The 17,327-nt window shown below is 37.0% G+C and overlaps 1 protein-coding gene across 6 annotated transcripts in view; it reads right to left on the reverse strand.

Annotated features, from left to right (window-relative positions):
* Window positions 1-13,428: 13,428 nt before the first annotated feature.
* The window catches only part of IQUB (IQ motif and ubiquitin domain containing), a 116,165-nt gene continuing 112,266 nt past the window's right edge, over window positions 13,429-17,327 (reverse strand). For all 6 annotated transcript variants that reach the window (XM_007504226.3, XM_007504225.3, XM_056799645.1 and 3 more), the window contains one exon: window positions 13,429-13,671. In XM_007504226.3, coding sequence (XP_007504288.1) covers window positions 13,438-13,671 — 234 coding nt within the window. In that variant the 3' untranslated portion in view covers window positions 13,429-13,437. The remainder of the gene's footprint in view (window positions 13,672-17,327) is intronic.

Here is a 17,327-nt window from a genome sequence, read left to right on the forward strand (position 1 = left end):
TGCTTTTCAATTGTTTCCACAAGTTTTTGTTATATTGTGACTCCTTATCCCAGGATTTTGTATCTCTGAGTTTGTCAAACATTCTACTAATATGATCAATTGCTTCTGGAGTTTTTATCTACAATCCACTCCACTGATCAGCTTTTAATTTTTTTAACCATTTACCAAATAGTTTTAATAACTACATAATGACTATATAGTTCAAGATTTGGTACTGCAAAACCCACTTTCTTCATATTCTCATGATTTCACTTGAAATTCTTAATCTTTCTACTTCTATATTAAATATCATGTCTAGTTGGATACAGAGGCTCTCTTGCTGTTTGATTGGAATGGCGCACAGTCTAAAAAATGTTTAGGCAATATTATAATTTTTATGTTGGTGAAATCCAAAGTTAAGCAATTAATCCCATTCCAATTATGTTTTTTTTCATTTCTAGAAAGACTCTTTTGTAGTTGTATTTATATAGTTCTTCTTATGTATGTCTTGGAAGATGGATTGCCAAATGAATGAAGTACTAGCTTTTTTTAAATGTGATTCTTGGGATTATTTGGTTACTTTTACAGGATACAGGATGCTATAACATTTAGTGCTAACAATAGATAGAGTGATCATTTAATCCCCATTGCCTAGACCTTACTCCTCCTCTTCCTTGGAACCAATACACAGAGGGTACAGTTTTAAAAAACAAAGCAAAACAATAGATAAGAGTGACAAGAATGACAAGAGGCAGCTAAGTGACTCAGTGGATAGAGTACTGGGCCTAGAGTCCAGAAGACCTGAATTCAAATCCAGCCTCAGACACTTATGTGACCCTGGGCAAGGTACTTATCCTCTCTTTGTCTTAATCTACTGGAGAAGGAAATGGAAAACTACTCCAGTATCCTTGTAAAGAAGATTCCATAGACAGTGATCCATGGGGTCACAAAGACTCAGACATGACTAAATGACTGAACAACAACAAAGACATAATGAGAAGTAACCAGGATGGGACAACTAGGCAATCTTTACCCTGAGCACCAAAGAGGGGTTGGGGTGTAATTGTACTTCCTCTGTTATCTAGAGGTTGAAGGAAATGGGTTATCCCTTTTCCTGAACTGAACCAGGCACCAGAACTCACAGTTACAAGCTTAGAGATCCCTGATGGAGAACATGGATTAGTTTTATCACTTCAGAGCCATCTGTTGAGGAAGAGGCGATCTTCATGGAGATCTTTCATAATTGAGTGTCAAACTCCAGAAATGCCTAGAAGGTATCCAGTCTCATATAACCTGAATGGTGAGATGGGCATGATGGAAAGCTAGGCTGGATAGACTGTGAAGAGCTTTTAATTCCTGAAGTTTAGTTTATCTTAGAAGCATTAGGAAGACACTGAAACATTTTGAGCAATGGGGCAACATGGTCTGACATATACTTTTAGGAACATCAGTTTGGCAGCTGTGTGGAGAATGCTTTAGTCAGAAAGATTGGATTCAGGGAGACTAATTAGCAGGCTAATGTGATAGTTCTGATGAGATGTGAGGACGACCTGAATTAGGATGATAGTTACATAAGTTAAGAGAAGGGCAGCACAAATGGAAAAGATTTTAAGGAAGTGGGGTCTATAAGACTTAGTAACTGATTGGATAGAGGAGGTGAGTAAAAGAGTCAAAAATGACTTCTAGGTGAAAGAATAGAGGTGTCCTAACTGAAAATAAGAAAGATCTGCTGAAAAGATGTTCTACTTTGCACATGTTGAGTTTAATCCAATGGACATCCAGATGGAAATATCCATGGAACAGTTGGAGATAGGGGATCTAATGATTAATTATCTTGTTTTAGATTTCTTGTGTTCAAAAACCAAGCAAAAATATATAATAGGCAGTACTCTTCCTGTGACCATGTGTTTTATTTTTAATCCCCAAAATTAAAGGAAAGGATATCACAGATTTTCATGACACCAGTGAAATGATATTTGACTTTTATTAAACACCATAAGTTGCTTATAAATTTGTGCCCTTACAAAAACAAAGACAATTTCATAATATTAATATGGGACCAGGCAATGACCCTCTTGACGGTCTCTCAGGGACTCTACATTGTCTTTGTTCTATGTTTTTTTTTAAAGCAAACCCGCCTCTAAAGCGATAATTTACTATCTCCTGATCCAAGTTAATCCTCTCCCTGAATTGCCTAACAGATCCTGGGAAATATACATTCCAATATAACACCTTATGTTTCTATGGTCCTTTGTAGTTTTCAAGAATATTCCTATCTGTTCTGTCATTTGATTTCTGCAACAACCAGATATTATCATCCTTATTTTATACATTAGAGACTGAGGCTCAGAATTTAAGGGTCTTGACCAAGGTAGCAGATGGCACAGTTGGGATTCAAATCTAAATCTTCTTACCCCATATCAGATATGATACATTGCCTCAAGAAACATAAGTCTAACCATTCAAATTAAATGTTCTATTTAAAATCCAAACTTTGCTCTCTTTTGTTATAACCACAGCTTTTTGAGAAGTAATGAGGAAAGGATGAAGATCTCTATAAATGTGACACTTTTTGTTATTATTTTACTTGGTCCACAAAATTTTAATAATAATTGATTTGACAAATTAACTAGGATTCTAAGCCACTAATTATTCATCTGTCATGGCAATTCTAATATAGTACATATTATTAGCTTTGTTCAGTCTACCCTTCTCTACTGATAATGTCTAGGGCCTCTCCAGTCCTTGTAGTCATTCCCAAATGATCTTAAATACTCATTCACAATACTAGAAATTTTTATGTTATATTTTCCCATAAACAAAGGAAAAGGAATCATGAATACCTTTAATGATTGAGACCTTCAGTAAAGAGATAGATGCCAAAAAACAAAAAATGTATATTCTTTTCACATAGGGACATCCTTATTGTATACCCTGGAAACTGAAGGCCATAGAAAAATTGGAATTGATATGGTAACCTTACATATAATTTTAGAAAGTTAGTGTTCAGATTCAATATCAGATTAAGCATCTGCATCTAGATTAAGTAAGATAAGTTAAATTTTACATGAGCAAAAGTTTGCTTTGAACTTTATCTGCTAAGGAATATGCTTTGAATACAATTATTATGCAAGACTAGCAAATGACTAAATGATAAGTGGTATGGAGAAACATGGAAAGGTCACTGATATAACCTTTTGGAAAAGTAGCACTGATCTCATCTAACTCCCAGGGGAAAAAATGAAGAAGACAAATCAAAACTTTCAGTTTACACAATTTAATGAAAGGAACAGTGAGCTTTCTGTCTTGGTACCTGTTGAACAGGTTTCCTTACCCAGGAAACTTAATTTACACAAAACAAGTACAAACTCTAGAAGCAAATACCCAGCCTGGTGTGTTTGATTTTTAATGTCATAGTTAAATTCCTCCATAGGATAAGCATAGTGCATTTATTAAAAACTGATGAAAAAACAATTGACATTTCTACCATTGTAAAGAAAACCCGCCTGGGTGTTTTGTATGATTATTTTATGAATAGCTTATCTTACTTATGGGTGAGGAGGGGGGTGACTTATTCTGCCCTACCTGAGACACAAAGGGGCATGCAATTCATGTTGGATTTGATTAACAAACTTGCATGTAGATAGTGACATAGGACACATATCCCTGCAGTCTAGTCTTTGAAGGTGAAAAAGGATCTGTAAGAGTCCATCCATCTATCCCCTCTTCTATTTTCACTGATTTCTGACAACCAGGCTTGTCCAAGTAATCATTAGTTTCTGAAATATTTTATCAGCACTCTTCTATCCCTGGAGTAGCTAAAGGGAAAGGGATAGATTGAAGCCCAGTGATGTTCCAGACCCTGGGGAACAGCATTCCAACATCCTAGAACAGTGATGACAAACCTTTTAGAGATGGAGTGCCATTCCCACCCACTCCAACTCAGTGCCAGGCACACCCTACCCCCTTTACCCCACATAGGAGAGGAAACTCTCCCATTGGACTGCTGGGCAGAGGGGCAAGTGATGTGAAAAAAAATGTCATCAGGCACGGAAGAGAGCAGCTCCACCTGAGTCCCTCTGCCTTTCTAGTAAAGAACTCTTGGGCAGGGGGCAGGTAGCCATGTGCCCACAGAGAATGCTTGGCATGCCATCTTTGGCATAAATGCCATAGGTACTCCATCACTGCCCTAGAGCCAACATCTTATTCTTCTATGAGCCCATGCAACCACAAACAGGAGAAATATAGAAGCAACTACAATGCTTTCAAAATTAGGTACAACTATAAGCATCCGCCACATTTTTAACTGGAAAGCAGGAAGTCTAAAAATACTGACCTTCCACATTAGCTCATCCTTAGACTAGATAAAAGAGACTCAGTTTAGCTTGGAAATGTAAAGCACTTGGGAAGGACTCGGCATCTGTATCAAATGGAATTGTTCCATGAGAATGATATTTGGGGCTTTTATAATTTTTATCTATTCTAATTAAAATATTTGCTAAAATAATGATGCACAGGCACATTTGATTGACAGCTATGTGGGTAGGAGCAAATAAAATAGATTTGATTGGTAGACATAAATACATATTCCTGGACATGCTGTCAGGACTCAAGTTAATCTAATTTGCATGGGAGGGATGGGAGCAAAGGAAAGGATAGAGTTGTAGGTGAATGATAAGCAGATGTCCTTTAGGGTCCAAGTAAAAGAATCAGGCACTCAGTTGATATTGATCACATCCCTGGTGGCTACACTTGAACTGTCAAATGTATAATTCAATTGGTCAATAAATATTTATTAAGCTAATATTACATGCCTGGCACTTGTGCTAATAAGAACTGGAGTTGTAAAGAAAGGCAAAAAAGCAATCCCTGCCCACAAGGAATTCACAATCTAATGAGGGAGATATCATATAAACTTCTATGTACAAACAAATTATATACAAGCTAAATGGAAATAGTCAACTTTGGAAAAGCACTAGGATTGAGAATGGAAAGACTTCATATAGGAAGAAAGATTTTAGCTGGAACTTGAAGGAAGCCAGGAAAACCAGGAGGTAGAGATGAGAGAAGAGCATTCCAGGAATACAGGAGACCCAGTAAAAATGCCTGGGGAAAAAGAGCTTTTACTTAAAATTAATTTTGCCATTGATGTCTTTCAAAGCAATAACCATAATGAATTTCCGAAACTGTGTTAAATAGTGATTTACCCTAGATCCAGACTGTTTCACTGCTCTACCCTTTTCTGCCTCAGGGGGCAATCTACACAAAGTATAACCCTCATTTTCTTAATGAAGTATGTGCAAGGAGCAGTTTACAAAGATTAAGAAAGAAATGGATAGAGCAGCTGATCAAGATGAGTTAACCAATACAATAGTGTTATTAAAAATCCAATAGCAAAGGCATAGAATTGGTCCTAAAAATAGTCAATTGTATCTATGTTCTTTGTTCACCAAAACAATAAAACAGAAAACATTATGTAGAGAACACAGAATAACTGGGTTTTTTCCACTTGAAAAGTATTTATTTTTGTCTCATCCTAAAGCTAGTTTCATTCCTTTTTTAAACTGTAAAGCCATTTCCCAACTCATCTGACTTATAGAATTTTGGAAATGGAAGAAACACTAAAGATCATTTGTTCAACTTTGTGCTTTAAATGAAAAGTGAGATTAAATAACTCCCCAGGGTCACATTTAGTTGGTAGCCCAACATGAAGAACCCAGATCTCCTACTTCCCAGTTGAGTGGCCTTGAAGAGAAGTTGAACAGCTCTCACATTTATGGAGATTCATCCCACTTTGGGTCATTCTGAATCAGGTTTTAGAGGAATGAGGAGATACAAAGTAAGCCATTATTCTCTGGTGCCTATGAGAATAAGGTCATTTAAATGCTTTCAGATCTTTCCTAGAACATTTTATACCGGTTTGTCTTAACCTCATTATAGATACTATTTTTGTTTGTTTGGAAAGCAGGTATCTTGAAATTTTGAGAGAAGACTGCAAATTAGACAAGCAAAAATTAGTGAAGCCTTGTCATGCCAAAATTACTCAGTTGCCTCTAATTTGGGGGGAGATAAAAGCAGGTTAAGAAGAATATTGGCAACTGTCAAGTCCAAGCATTAGCAGGAAGCCAAAGAGTAGGAGGAGAGAATAGATTGAGCAATTCACCTTCAAATATCCTTTTCACTGAAGTCAAGAAGTTTTTCTGGAGTACCACAGAATTGGATACAAAACTCTCTTTAGTGAGAGTGGAAATCATGGCTGCAAAGTCAATATGCATACTTTATGCATTTGGGACCTTCTCGAAAAAAGCAAAGTTCTTTGACCTCTGAAAAAATATTTCATTCACTTCAGGAGGATTATGAGGAAAAGTTATGAAAACCAGGGCAGAATAGAGAAATACTACAAAGCAGGATGAGTCTATTCCTAATGCTATTCTTATTCCTATGGCCACTTGATGAAGTTGGAGGAAGAAGGGAGGAATTAACACTCCTCTATCCCTCTAGAAATCACTCTGGGGAAGAACTCAACAGGACATTAGGAAAATGCACAATTATTCTTTATTCTCCCCAAAACCATGCTTTGGGCTGAAATAAATCCCTTCTTCAACTATCTATCTAACATACCAGAAGGATGGTCATCCTAGAAGGAGAAATATATAAAAGCAAACATTATTTTTTAAAAAGTAACACTTTTGCAAGTACAGATGGATAAAAGATAATAATACCTCAAAGTACCAGGAGAGGAAAAAAAGAATTCATTTCACTTTCTTTCCATCATTGCTTTTTTTAGTCCATAATTCAATTTATGAATTCATCCCTGAAGCAAAATACCAGACAATACTAAATTGCTGTTGAAGGGCTAAAAGAGCAAAGACTGCTGACATGTACAAAGTTTTAATACTCCCTGTCTGCTCAAGATTGATTCATTTGTTCTTCCCCCAAATTCATTTCCCCAGCAGGTCACTTGAGTCAGCAAGAAATCCAATCCTTCTCAATTTGGTTTCCATGTGCTTCACAACTAGAGTTGTGTTTCCATGTAAAAATGCTACCTCCTCTGAAATCTGAGAAAAATTATTTGTAGCATGTCTGTGTTAGTGTTTGAGATTGTAAGTTAAAAGCCTGTTTTATGCTTCTAGGGGATATGCAAGAACACCCACTTCTCTAAAAAAATTCACAAATACATGATAACCAACATTAGTCCCAGAAAGAATTGGGAAAGGCATTTTTTGCTGCCTCAGTGACCCCAACAGATGGTTACTGAGTGGTTCGTTTTGTGTAAACCTTCCTTTTGTGGTCCCATATCTCTACAGCAATCTGGTGATCTAGGAAAAAGATAGAAATAGTCCATCCTGAAATGTAGAACCTAAAGACTGAGTTGAGGCAGATATTTTAAAATAGATGGTTTTGGAATAGCATTTTGTCTGTTTTCCTCTCCCCAGTTGGAGCACTTTATGATGATCACACAATGCCTTCTGGGATTCTAATATAGAAACTGGTGTAGAAAATCTGACTGCCAGAGGGATTACCCCAATTCTCCCTAGATGGAGAGAATTAAACACACCTTACCTGAAAGTATTTCTTCAGAGTTGCCTAGGAAATCTAACCACACTTGAAAGATACCTTTTAAAATTACTACAGTTATGGCGAATTTAATGTGGGATGGTTGTCTTTGAAGGTACCAAGTGTGTATCGTGAAATTCTTTCTTTTATTTAAATTTACTTATTTGCTTGTTACATTAAAATACTTAATTAACTCCCTCTCTCCCCCATTACAAAAGGCAACATTTGACAGAAAGACATATGTATATATAAAACATTTCTATTTTTTCAGTTCTCAGGGGGAGGGGGTTGAATATATTTGAATTTATTCTTCAAATAATATTTCTGTTCCTAAATATAATTTTTGTTCTATTCATTTCATTCTTTATAATGTCATGTAGGTCTTTCCATATTTTACCACATCATTTCTGAAGGCACATTCATATTCCATCATAACCATGTGCCAAGCCTTTAGCCTTTCATCAACTGATGGGTATCACTTCAATTTCCAGTTCTATAAATATTTTAATATATATATATATATTCTTTTCCTTTTTCCCTTATCACCTTAGGAAATAATCCTAATAGTGTTATTGCTGGGTCAAAAGGTATTCACAGATCTGTAACTCTTTGAGCATAATTCCAGATTGCCCTCCATAATAGATCAATTCACAGTTCTACCAACAGTGTATTTTTTTACCCCATTTTTCCACATCCCCTCCAATATTTATCATTTTGGCCTTTATTATTTTAGTCAATAGGTGCTATCTCAGAACACTTGTGATTTGCATTTCATGAAATCCTAATTCATGCCCTTGGCATCGGCTTTGCCGTCACTGTTCAGTTTCATATAGGGCTAAAACTGACATCTCATAGGAATAAATTGAACTTGGAAAAAATGATATGAAAAAGGCACTTCTTCCTTAGGTAAGGTGGTCCCCTGATTATAGACCTTGGGAAGATTTTCAAAGCTCAGGGACCTTCTGTTTCCTCATCTAACATCTCTGGGGTGATTTCAACTCTGACATTCTATAATTCAAAGTAATTTAATTTAATCTTCCTTTAAAAGACACCGAGTAAAGCTTTGGTTTTACAGAAACATTACCTCGGGTGGCCTAGAAAAAGCACATGGCGATGTTCTGGATGAGCCAAAAGATTCAGGAATACAGTGATAAAGAGAATATACGGTTCAAAATTATGATTCATATCCTGTATCAAGAAAATAAAAGGCCGTTTCTAATCTTTGTGTTTGATACATATGGGGATGTCTCCCCCTTGCTTCCAAATGGTCCATCGTTCTCTTCAGGCAATCAGGTTGCTAGCAGAGGCACCCAGCTAAGACTGAGGTATGAGGTGTGTGTTTTCTTGAGTCATTGAACGGTTTAAAAATCAGCGGTTCTTACGTTATCTACCACCCAAATCCATAATGGGGATCATTTGGAACAGACTGCATATATGTTTAAGAATCTTTTTTTACTGTGTCCTGTAGCCACTCCATCCCTCCCTGGCTCTACTCTTACTTTTCTCTTCTACTGTAGTTCATCTTTACCCTGCTGGCTTCAACCCCACGTCACCCCATCGTCACTTATTTTCTCTGCTCTTAATCCTGCATTGGAGGAAGCCAAGCGATGCCTCGGGATTTACCTCCAAGGAAAGACCATGGTTTGAAGAGGGAAGTAGTTCTCACTGCGGTGAGATGTCAGAGGCAGGAGCTAAGAGCAGAGCCCAGGCATGGGGCGGGGACGTTTTCAGAACGTGTCAGGGAGAGGGGATGTTGGGCAAGGTGGCTGGGGTAGCATCCTCAGTTCGCCTGGCCATGGCAGCCTGTCTCAGGCACCCACATCCCTACTCTCCATCCACAGGGCCACCACTCTAGTTCAGGAACTCGTGACCTCTGTTAGATGGTCATATTCCACTAATTGCTCTCCCTCTTTCCAACTCATCCTCCAAAACAATCTTCCTAAAGAACTAAGGACGTGTCATTCTTCTAGCTCAAAAACTCTCCATGTCCTCCTTTTGCTTCTCAGTTAAACACGACCTGCTCTACCGTCTACCTTCTGGATCTAGACTACCTTTCTAGGCTTGGTTCACATTCATTCCCTTCAGGCACTCCATTCCAAGCCGGGTGACGGAAGTCCCCTAACCCTGACATTCTCTCTCTCTCCTCTGGGTATACCAATGGGCTGTCTGCCTCATCCTTAGCACCACATCGTAGAGTTTTCTCTCAAGGTTCAGTCCAGGTTGCACCACCTCCATGAAGGGAATGGTCTGTGCCCTCCAAGGACCTTAATTTCACTAAAGGAGAAACAAGATGTGAGGAGAAAAGTACATAAAATATAATGCAGTATTACAGAAGGGACGTGGTAAACTGAATGTACCAAGGGCATGGTGAACAAGATGGCGAGTGACTGAAAAAAAATGTCATACATTGCTTGAAAAAGGAAATACGGGAGATAGCTGGGTAGCTCAGTGGATTGAGAGTCAGCCCTAGAGACAGGAGGTCCTGGGTTCAAATCTGGACTTCCCAGCTGTGTGACCCTGGGCAAGTCACTTGACCCCCATTGTCTAGCCCTTACCATTCTTCTGCCTTGGAACCAATACACAGTATTGACTCCAAGGTGGAAGGTAAGGGTTAAAAAAAAAAAAAGGAAATACATAGGAAAACACGGACACTGTTCTTAAAAAGGATGATGGTTTATCATGTGGATCATGGTTGGGCTTGTTCTGGCTGGCTCTAGATGACAGAATTAGGAATAACGCACAGAAAACTGCAAAGATACAGATTTCAACTGGGTGATAAACCAACACCATTACAATTTCAAAAGAATCAAAACTATTGGAGACCCAAAAGGACAATCAAAAAATATATGATCTATAAGGCTACAGCATATTACCAGAGATGACTTCAAGGGGAAAGTGGTTTTCAAGCCCCTATTATGTACATATATGAACAGCAAAGATGATGGCTTGGTGGATATATCAAAAATGATGAGGGAAAGCTAGATGGCTCAGTGGATTAAGTCATGCCCAGAAATGGGAGATCCTCGGTTCAAATCTGGCTTCAGACATTTCTTAGCTATGTGACCCTGGGCAAGTCACTTAACCCCAACTGCCTACTTCTTTACTGCTCTTCTGCCTTGGAACCAATACATAATATAGATTCTAAGACAAAAAGTAAGAGTTATAAAAAAAATATTTGGGGGCAGCACAGACAGAGAGTCCAAGTATTGCACAATATTTAAAAATCTAGAGGAAAACCTCCAAAATGGTGATTTAAGGAAGGGCATGAATAGGAATCACTTAGGATCACAGGACCTCAAAGTTGAGATTGACCTCTGCCACCATCTAATCCAATTTGAATAAGAAATCCATCTGCAAAAACTGACAACCTGTCATCTAGCCTTTACTTAAAGACCTCATGCAACAGAAAACCTGCTACCTATTGGAAAAAATCACTCACCTTGGGATATCTGTAACTGTTAAGAGTCACTGAAACCATCACTGTTTCACTACTGGAAATCAGAATATTATGCATTACTTGAACGTGGCTAAGCAGATTGCATCCAAAAAAGGATTAATAGTGATTTTCTAACCATAGTAATTATGAGCAAAAATATACTTTACCTTATGCAATATAGATACATTCCTATGCATATGTATGAGAAAAGGTGTGGAACTTTATTTCTATGCATTAAAATATTTTTAAATAGTGGGAAATAGGTAAAGCAAACCTTTTGTTTAATCACTTTCAAAAGGAAATAATGACACAGTTTCATCTGGTCCATAAAATCAGATGTTTTATGAAAGTTTTGTAATAGGAAGACTATTTCTAAGTGTTTGCAGATCAATTATGTCAAGGCATGTGTCAGCAGAACTACGTTCAAACTAGCCTGACTAGAACCTTTGCTAAAACGAATTCCCCTTCACTGTGGAGAAGGAAGTTCCGTGTGCCATAGAGATAGCAGTGGAAGCTCAACCACATTGAAAATTCTAGGTGAACTCATTCTTTTACAGGACTTAGATCCACGATGCCATCACCATCATCAATCCCTGGGATGTACACCGACAGTCCCAAGTTGTAGAGAATGACAACTAACATATGTTCTCTGTTTTTGGAGAATTTATAGTGGTGGCAGTAACTCTAGTAAAAGTGTACTTCAGGCACACCTCTGAGATAGTGCAGGTTCAGCTCCAAACCACCACAATAAAACGAGTATCACAATAAATCAAGTCACCCAAATTTTCTGATTTCCGCGGGGATTCAGAAGTTATGTTTATACCACAATGCAGTCTATTAAGCGTGCCATTATATATCTTTAAACTGTACATACCTTAATAAAAAAAACTACTTTATTGCTAAAAAATGCTAAGCTCTATCTGAACCTTCAATCGTCATTTTGTGCTGAAGAAGAGTCTTGCCTCCATATTGATGGCTGCTGACTAATTAGGGTGATGGACGCTGACGGTTGGGGTGGCCCAGGCAGTTTCTTAAAATATGGTAACAATGAAGTTTGCCACATTGATTAACTCTTTCTTTCACTTGAACACTTAGAGGCCATTGCAGGGTTATCCTGCATTTTTGCACCTGGGGGAATAGGGAGGCCTGAGAAGAGGGAGAAAGATGGGGAATGGCCAATGGAAGGAGCAGTTAGAAAACAAACCACATTTACTGATTAGGTTCGCCATCTTATATGGTGGCAGTTCATAGCATCCCAAAACAATTACAATAGCAATGTCAAAGATCGCTGATCACAGACTACCATAATGGATATCCTAATAAGGAAAAAGGCTGAACTATTGTGAAAATTACCAAAATGTGACCCAGAGACATGACTTGAGCATATGTTGTTGGGGAAAAAAGTGCACTATCTGCAAAGTGCAATAAAGCAAAACACAATAAAATGATGCATGGCTGCATATGTTTAAAATAGCATATTATTGCCTTACTTGTCTTCCTGATTTGCTAGTTATTTAGCAAGTATTGGTTTTGTGATTTGGAATAGGAAAGTCATTCCTGGAAGCGTTGGTCTAGTGGTGAAGATAGTTTATTCCCACTGAGTTCAGGAAACATTGGTAATAACAGATGAGAGTTTCAGGAGATTTCTCAAGGAAGAGAGTATTTAACAGGCAAAGAAAGGTTCTACTTCAAAATTAATTCTTATAGAATTCCTTAGAGATGAGCAGGAACCGTAATTATGTCTGATAGATAAATAAGAAAACCAAGAAAGAAGATAAACTTGGCAAAGTCTCACAGCAAATAAGGGGAAGAATCAAAATAAGAAATCACATGTACCAGCATCCAAAACCAAAATCCATTATATTTAATAAAAATAAGCCAAATCCTTTCATTCTTCCTCTAAAGCTCCTCACAATTTAAATATATGTAAAAAAAAATCAGACTAAAAACTTGATTTGGTATTCAAGTCACATGCACTGTGGTAGAGGAAACAGAGGGTCAGTCCTGGTGCCAGGAAGATCTAGCTTCAAATTCTCTTGAAGATATACTTAATAGCTCTGTCACCAATAACAAGTTAAACTCGGAGTCTGTTTCCACATATGTAAAACGAAGATAATCATGCCAGGAGTACCTAGTTCACAGAATTCTCATGAGACTCAAATGTGATAATTTATAATGTATAAAAAGCACTTTGAAAAAAATTTAAAGCATCATATAAATATCAGTTTTCAAATAATGAGACAAACATTTTTTTTACTTAAAAATGCTGCATATGGTTACCAAAATGTTCTCTTATTTTAACTGATAGCCCAGCATTAAAATATTTGATGTCATGGTGTTTTAGCTTCATAAAACTTACCGCACTCCCAAAAACAAATAATTAAAAAATTCCTCAAAAAGGCACTAATCTTTCTCAACTTGTGTGACTGAGTTAGCAACAGAGCAAAACACTGATCTGGAAGGCATTACATGTTTGTATTAGGAACTATGGGTGGGAGCATTACAGACATCTGTGTTTCATATTGGGCTACTTTTGGTTCTAGATCTTCTTCGTATTCGTCATCTTCTTCCTCTAACTCTCCTTTCTTTATACCACGTTCCTCATATAAAAATGCAGCCATCATCGGAATCTCAGAAAAATAGTTCCTCGCTAGGATGTGCTTGTGTTTGATCCTGTGAATAAACACTGGTTCATATCCCTGTAAGAGAAGAAAACCCACATTCTATTAAATGTCACAGAAGCAGTTCACTTTGTAAAAGCAACAGCAGTGAACATCGAGGTAGTGAGAACTTGCTTTTCAAATTCATTTCTGCCTCCTCCAAGAAGAAGTCACTTCCTTATACCACAGGATTTGTTTCTACCTGGATTACCCTTTAAAACTCCATTTCTTTTTTGTATCTTATTACCTTACTTATTTAATTGCCCTATCAAACCTGACTTTACAGACTTCTGCATTGAGCTCTGGAGTGGTGGTGTCAACAAATGAAAGAAGAGAGGAAGAAACTAAATCATACATAATCTCTGAGAGGAGGTTGAAAAACCACATAATGGCGTCATCTACATTTCATTGTATTTTTTTATCTTGATAAATATTTAGCAATTATATTTTAATCTGGTTCTGGCAGGCAGTGGGGAGCATTGCTGGATCCTGGGGCCCCTGTGTTTGACTCCTCTGCTCTAGAGGATATCCTTTGGTGTTGAGTGCTAGAGATAAGCGACTAAGTAATCTGCAAAGAGGGAATTTCATAGGAAATTTCAAAGGAAAAGGTGACAAGAAGTCAGGAGACTCAGATCCTAGACTCCCTTTTTCCATAACTTATGTGATCTTGAAAAAGTAAGTTAAACTTTTAGGAGCTTCGTGTCATCTTATGTAAATGGATGATCTCTGAAGGCTCTTTCTAGTTCTATAATTCCATGAATTAAAAGAAAAGTCTCTCAGACTTGTACAACCTTCAAGTCCAGACTTTTTCAACTTCTTGTCCTGACTTTCTATATTATTTCTACATTATGTTTAATTCTGACGTTGCTAGAGCTCTCAAATAAAAATCTCATCTTCATCTTTTGAAATTCATCCACTGTCACCATGGTTTCTACTTAAATTCTATTTTCTGACCTGCTCTGAATAAATAGTGATGATAAGATATGCTTACCTCTCCATGCTCTTTTCTTGAGAATTTTTCAAACAGTCAGTAAACATTTACTAAGAACCTACTATGAGCTAGGCAAAGGGCTAGACATTAGGGATAGAAATACTTAAAAAAAAAAAAAAGACAGTTCCTGCCCTCAAGGAGCTTACAATCTAACAGAGGTGGGGAAATGCATAAAAAGTTGAAAATTAGGAGAGGAAGGTGCCCAGATGCAGAAACATGGTGGAGAAGTCAGAGAAATCTCATAGTTATACAATCAGGAGAGAAATGAAGAGATGGGCTGAGCTCCCTCTTTAAATAGAGATTTTAGAGTTCATGACACCGCCCTCCAAATAGAGGGGTAGAGGGTAGTGATAAGGAGGAGTACCAAAGATGATGAAAGCTTTCAGAATGAAGAAGGATAGACAGAGAAATAGACTAACAGATGATAGATAGATAGAGAGATAGAGAGAGAGAGAGAGATAGAGAGATAGATAGATAGATAGATAGATAGATAGATAGATAGATAGATAGATAGATAGATAGATAAATTGATAGATAGATAGACAGACAGACAGACAGACAGACAGATATAAAATAAGGTAAGAAAGGATATAAAGGTATTCTTATAAAAATAACTGATATGTCACTTTAAAGTTTGCAGAGTACATTCCATCTATTATCTCATTTAAGCTTCTCAGTAACCTATGAGATAGATGTTATAGGCATTATTAAGCCCATTTAGCTGATGAGTAAAGTTAAGGAAAGAGAAATTAAATAGCTTACCTAGCTTGTAAGAAGCAATTTGGCCTAAGACTTCCTGCTACACTCTATAAGTATTTAAGTGCCTATTATGTTCTTTGCACTGTGCTAAAATACTGGGGATATAATACAATAAATTAAACAATCTCTACTTGAAGGAAGTTTAAATTCTAACTAGGAAAGACAGCAAAGCTTGTATAAGCAGATATGAAAAAAGAAGCTATCAATCCAATTTTGTATTTAGTTTGGGATTTGTAATTTGTTATTTTTTCTATTTGTTTTAATTGCATTTATCATTGATCTGTGCTTTCTCTATTTTACTGATAATAACTAGGTAGAGATACATTTTCCTCTAATTATTGCTTCTGCTGTATCCTATTGGTTTTGGTATGGTATCTCATTATTATCACTCTCAAATAAAAGTATTTATTGTTTCTATGACTTATTCTTTAAACCACTTATTCTTTAAGATTAAGTTATTTAGTACCCAATTAATTTTAACTTTGTATTTTCATTTCCTTATTACATACAACTTTTAACATAATATTGTTTCTCTGTTTATCTCTTTTAATTAAATCTACTGTAGTTTTAACTTTGTCAGAGATCGTGCTTGTTACCCCCTGCTTTCTTTGTATCAGTGAGGCTACTCCAGCCCTTTATTTTCACTCTGTATCTCTCTTAAAAAAAAAAAAAAAACCTTACCTTCCATCTTGGAGTCAATACTGTGTATTGGCTCCAAGGCTTCTAGAAAAGTGGTAAAGGCTAGGCAATGGGGGTTAAGTGACTTGTCCAGGGTCACACAGCTGGGAAGTGTATGAGTCCAGATTTGAACCCAGGACCTCCCATTTCTAGGTCTGACTCAATTCACTGAGCCACCCAGCTGCCCCCTGTATCTCTCTTTTTTTAAGTGTATTTTTTTGAGAACAACATATTGTTGGTTTGGGGGTTTTGATCCATTCCTCTTTCCATTTCCATTTTAAGGATGAACTTAACCCTCTCACATTTAAAGTTATAATTACTGGTTATATATTTCCCTTCATTCTCCTCACTGTTTCTCCTTTTTTTTTCACTCTCTCTCTCCTTTTGCACTATCCCTCCTCAAAAGTCCAATTTCTTCTGACTATTGCCTCTCCTATCTGCACCCTTTGTAAGAATCCCTCCCTTATTTTCTCTCCTTGCCCTCCTAGGCCTAAATTAGTCTCACTTTCTAAGATTCCCTCCTTCACCATCCCATCCCACCCTCCTTTTTCTTGATAGGAACTTCCTTTTTCGAACCTTTTCATTATCTTATCCCCTTGTTCTCTTTTCTGTTAATCTACATACCCTTCTCTTACTCCTTTAGTCTCTTAAGAGGACTCTTAGTCCCTCCCTTTTCCTATCTCTTTGCCCACCTGTTTCTCTTTAAGAAAACTTTTACTCTTTTGGTTATATACATTGTTCCCTCTTTAACTCAGATCTGATGAAAATAAGAGCTCTAACACTACCAGTCCTTCACCAACTCCTTCCCTTCTTGTGACAGTTCTTCCACTCATACCTCTTTTGTATGAGATAACTGTTCCATTTCACCTTCTCTTACTGAATTTTTTAGGGGGGGGGGGGGAGGAAATTCTATTCAACTCTACCACAAGCCTTATATCTATATATGCTCTTTTAAACTACTCCAGCAGTGAAATCATTCTTAAGGGTTACAGATAACATTTTCCCATAAAAGAAGTAAATAGTTTGACCTAATTTAATCTTTTTATAATCAGTATTTCTTATTTATATTCTTATGATCCCTGTAGATCAAATTTTCTAATCAGCTCTGTTCTTTTCCCCAGTAATAGCTGAAAGTCCTTTAGTTCATTAAATACCCATTTTTCCATTATATGATTACAACTCACCTTTTCTCAGTATATTATTCTTGATTATAAACCCAGTTCCTTTTCCTTTGAAATATTGTATTTGATGCCTCTTCATTCTTTTA

The sequence above is a fragment of the Monodelphis domestica genome, chromosome 5 (genome assembly GCF_027887165.1).
Source record: "Monodelphis domestica isolate mMonDom1 chromosome 5, mMonDom1.pri, whole genome shotgun sequence".
In the NCBI taxonomy this organism is placed as follows: domain Eukaryota; kingdom Metazoa; phylum Chordata; class Mammalia; order Didelphimorphia; family Didelphidae; genus Monodelphis; species Monodelphis domestica.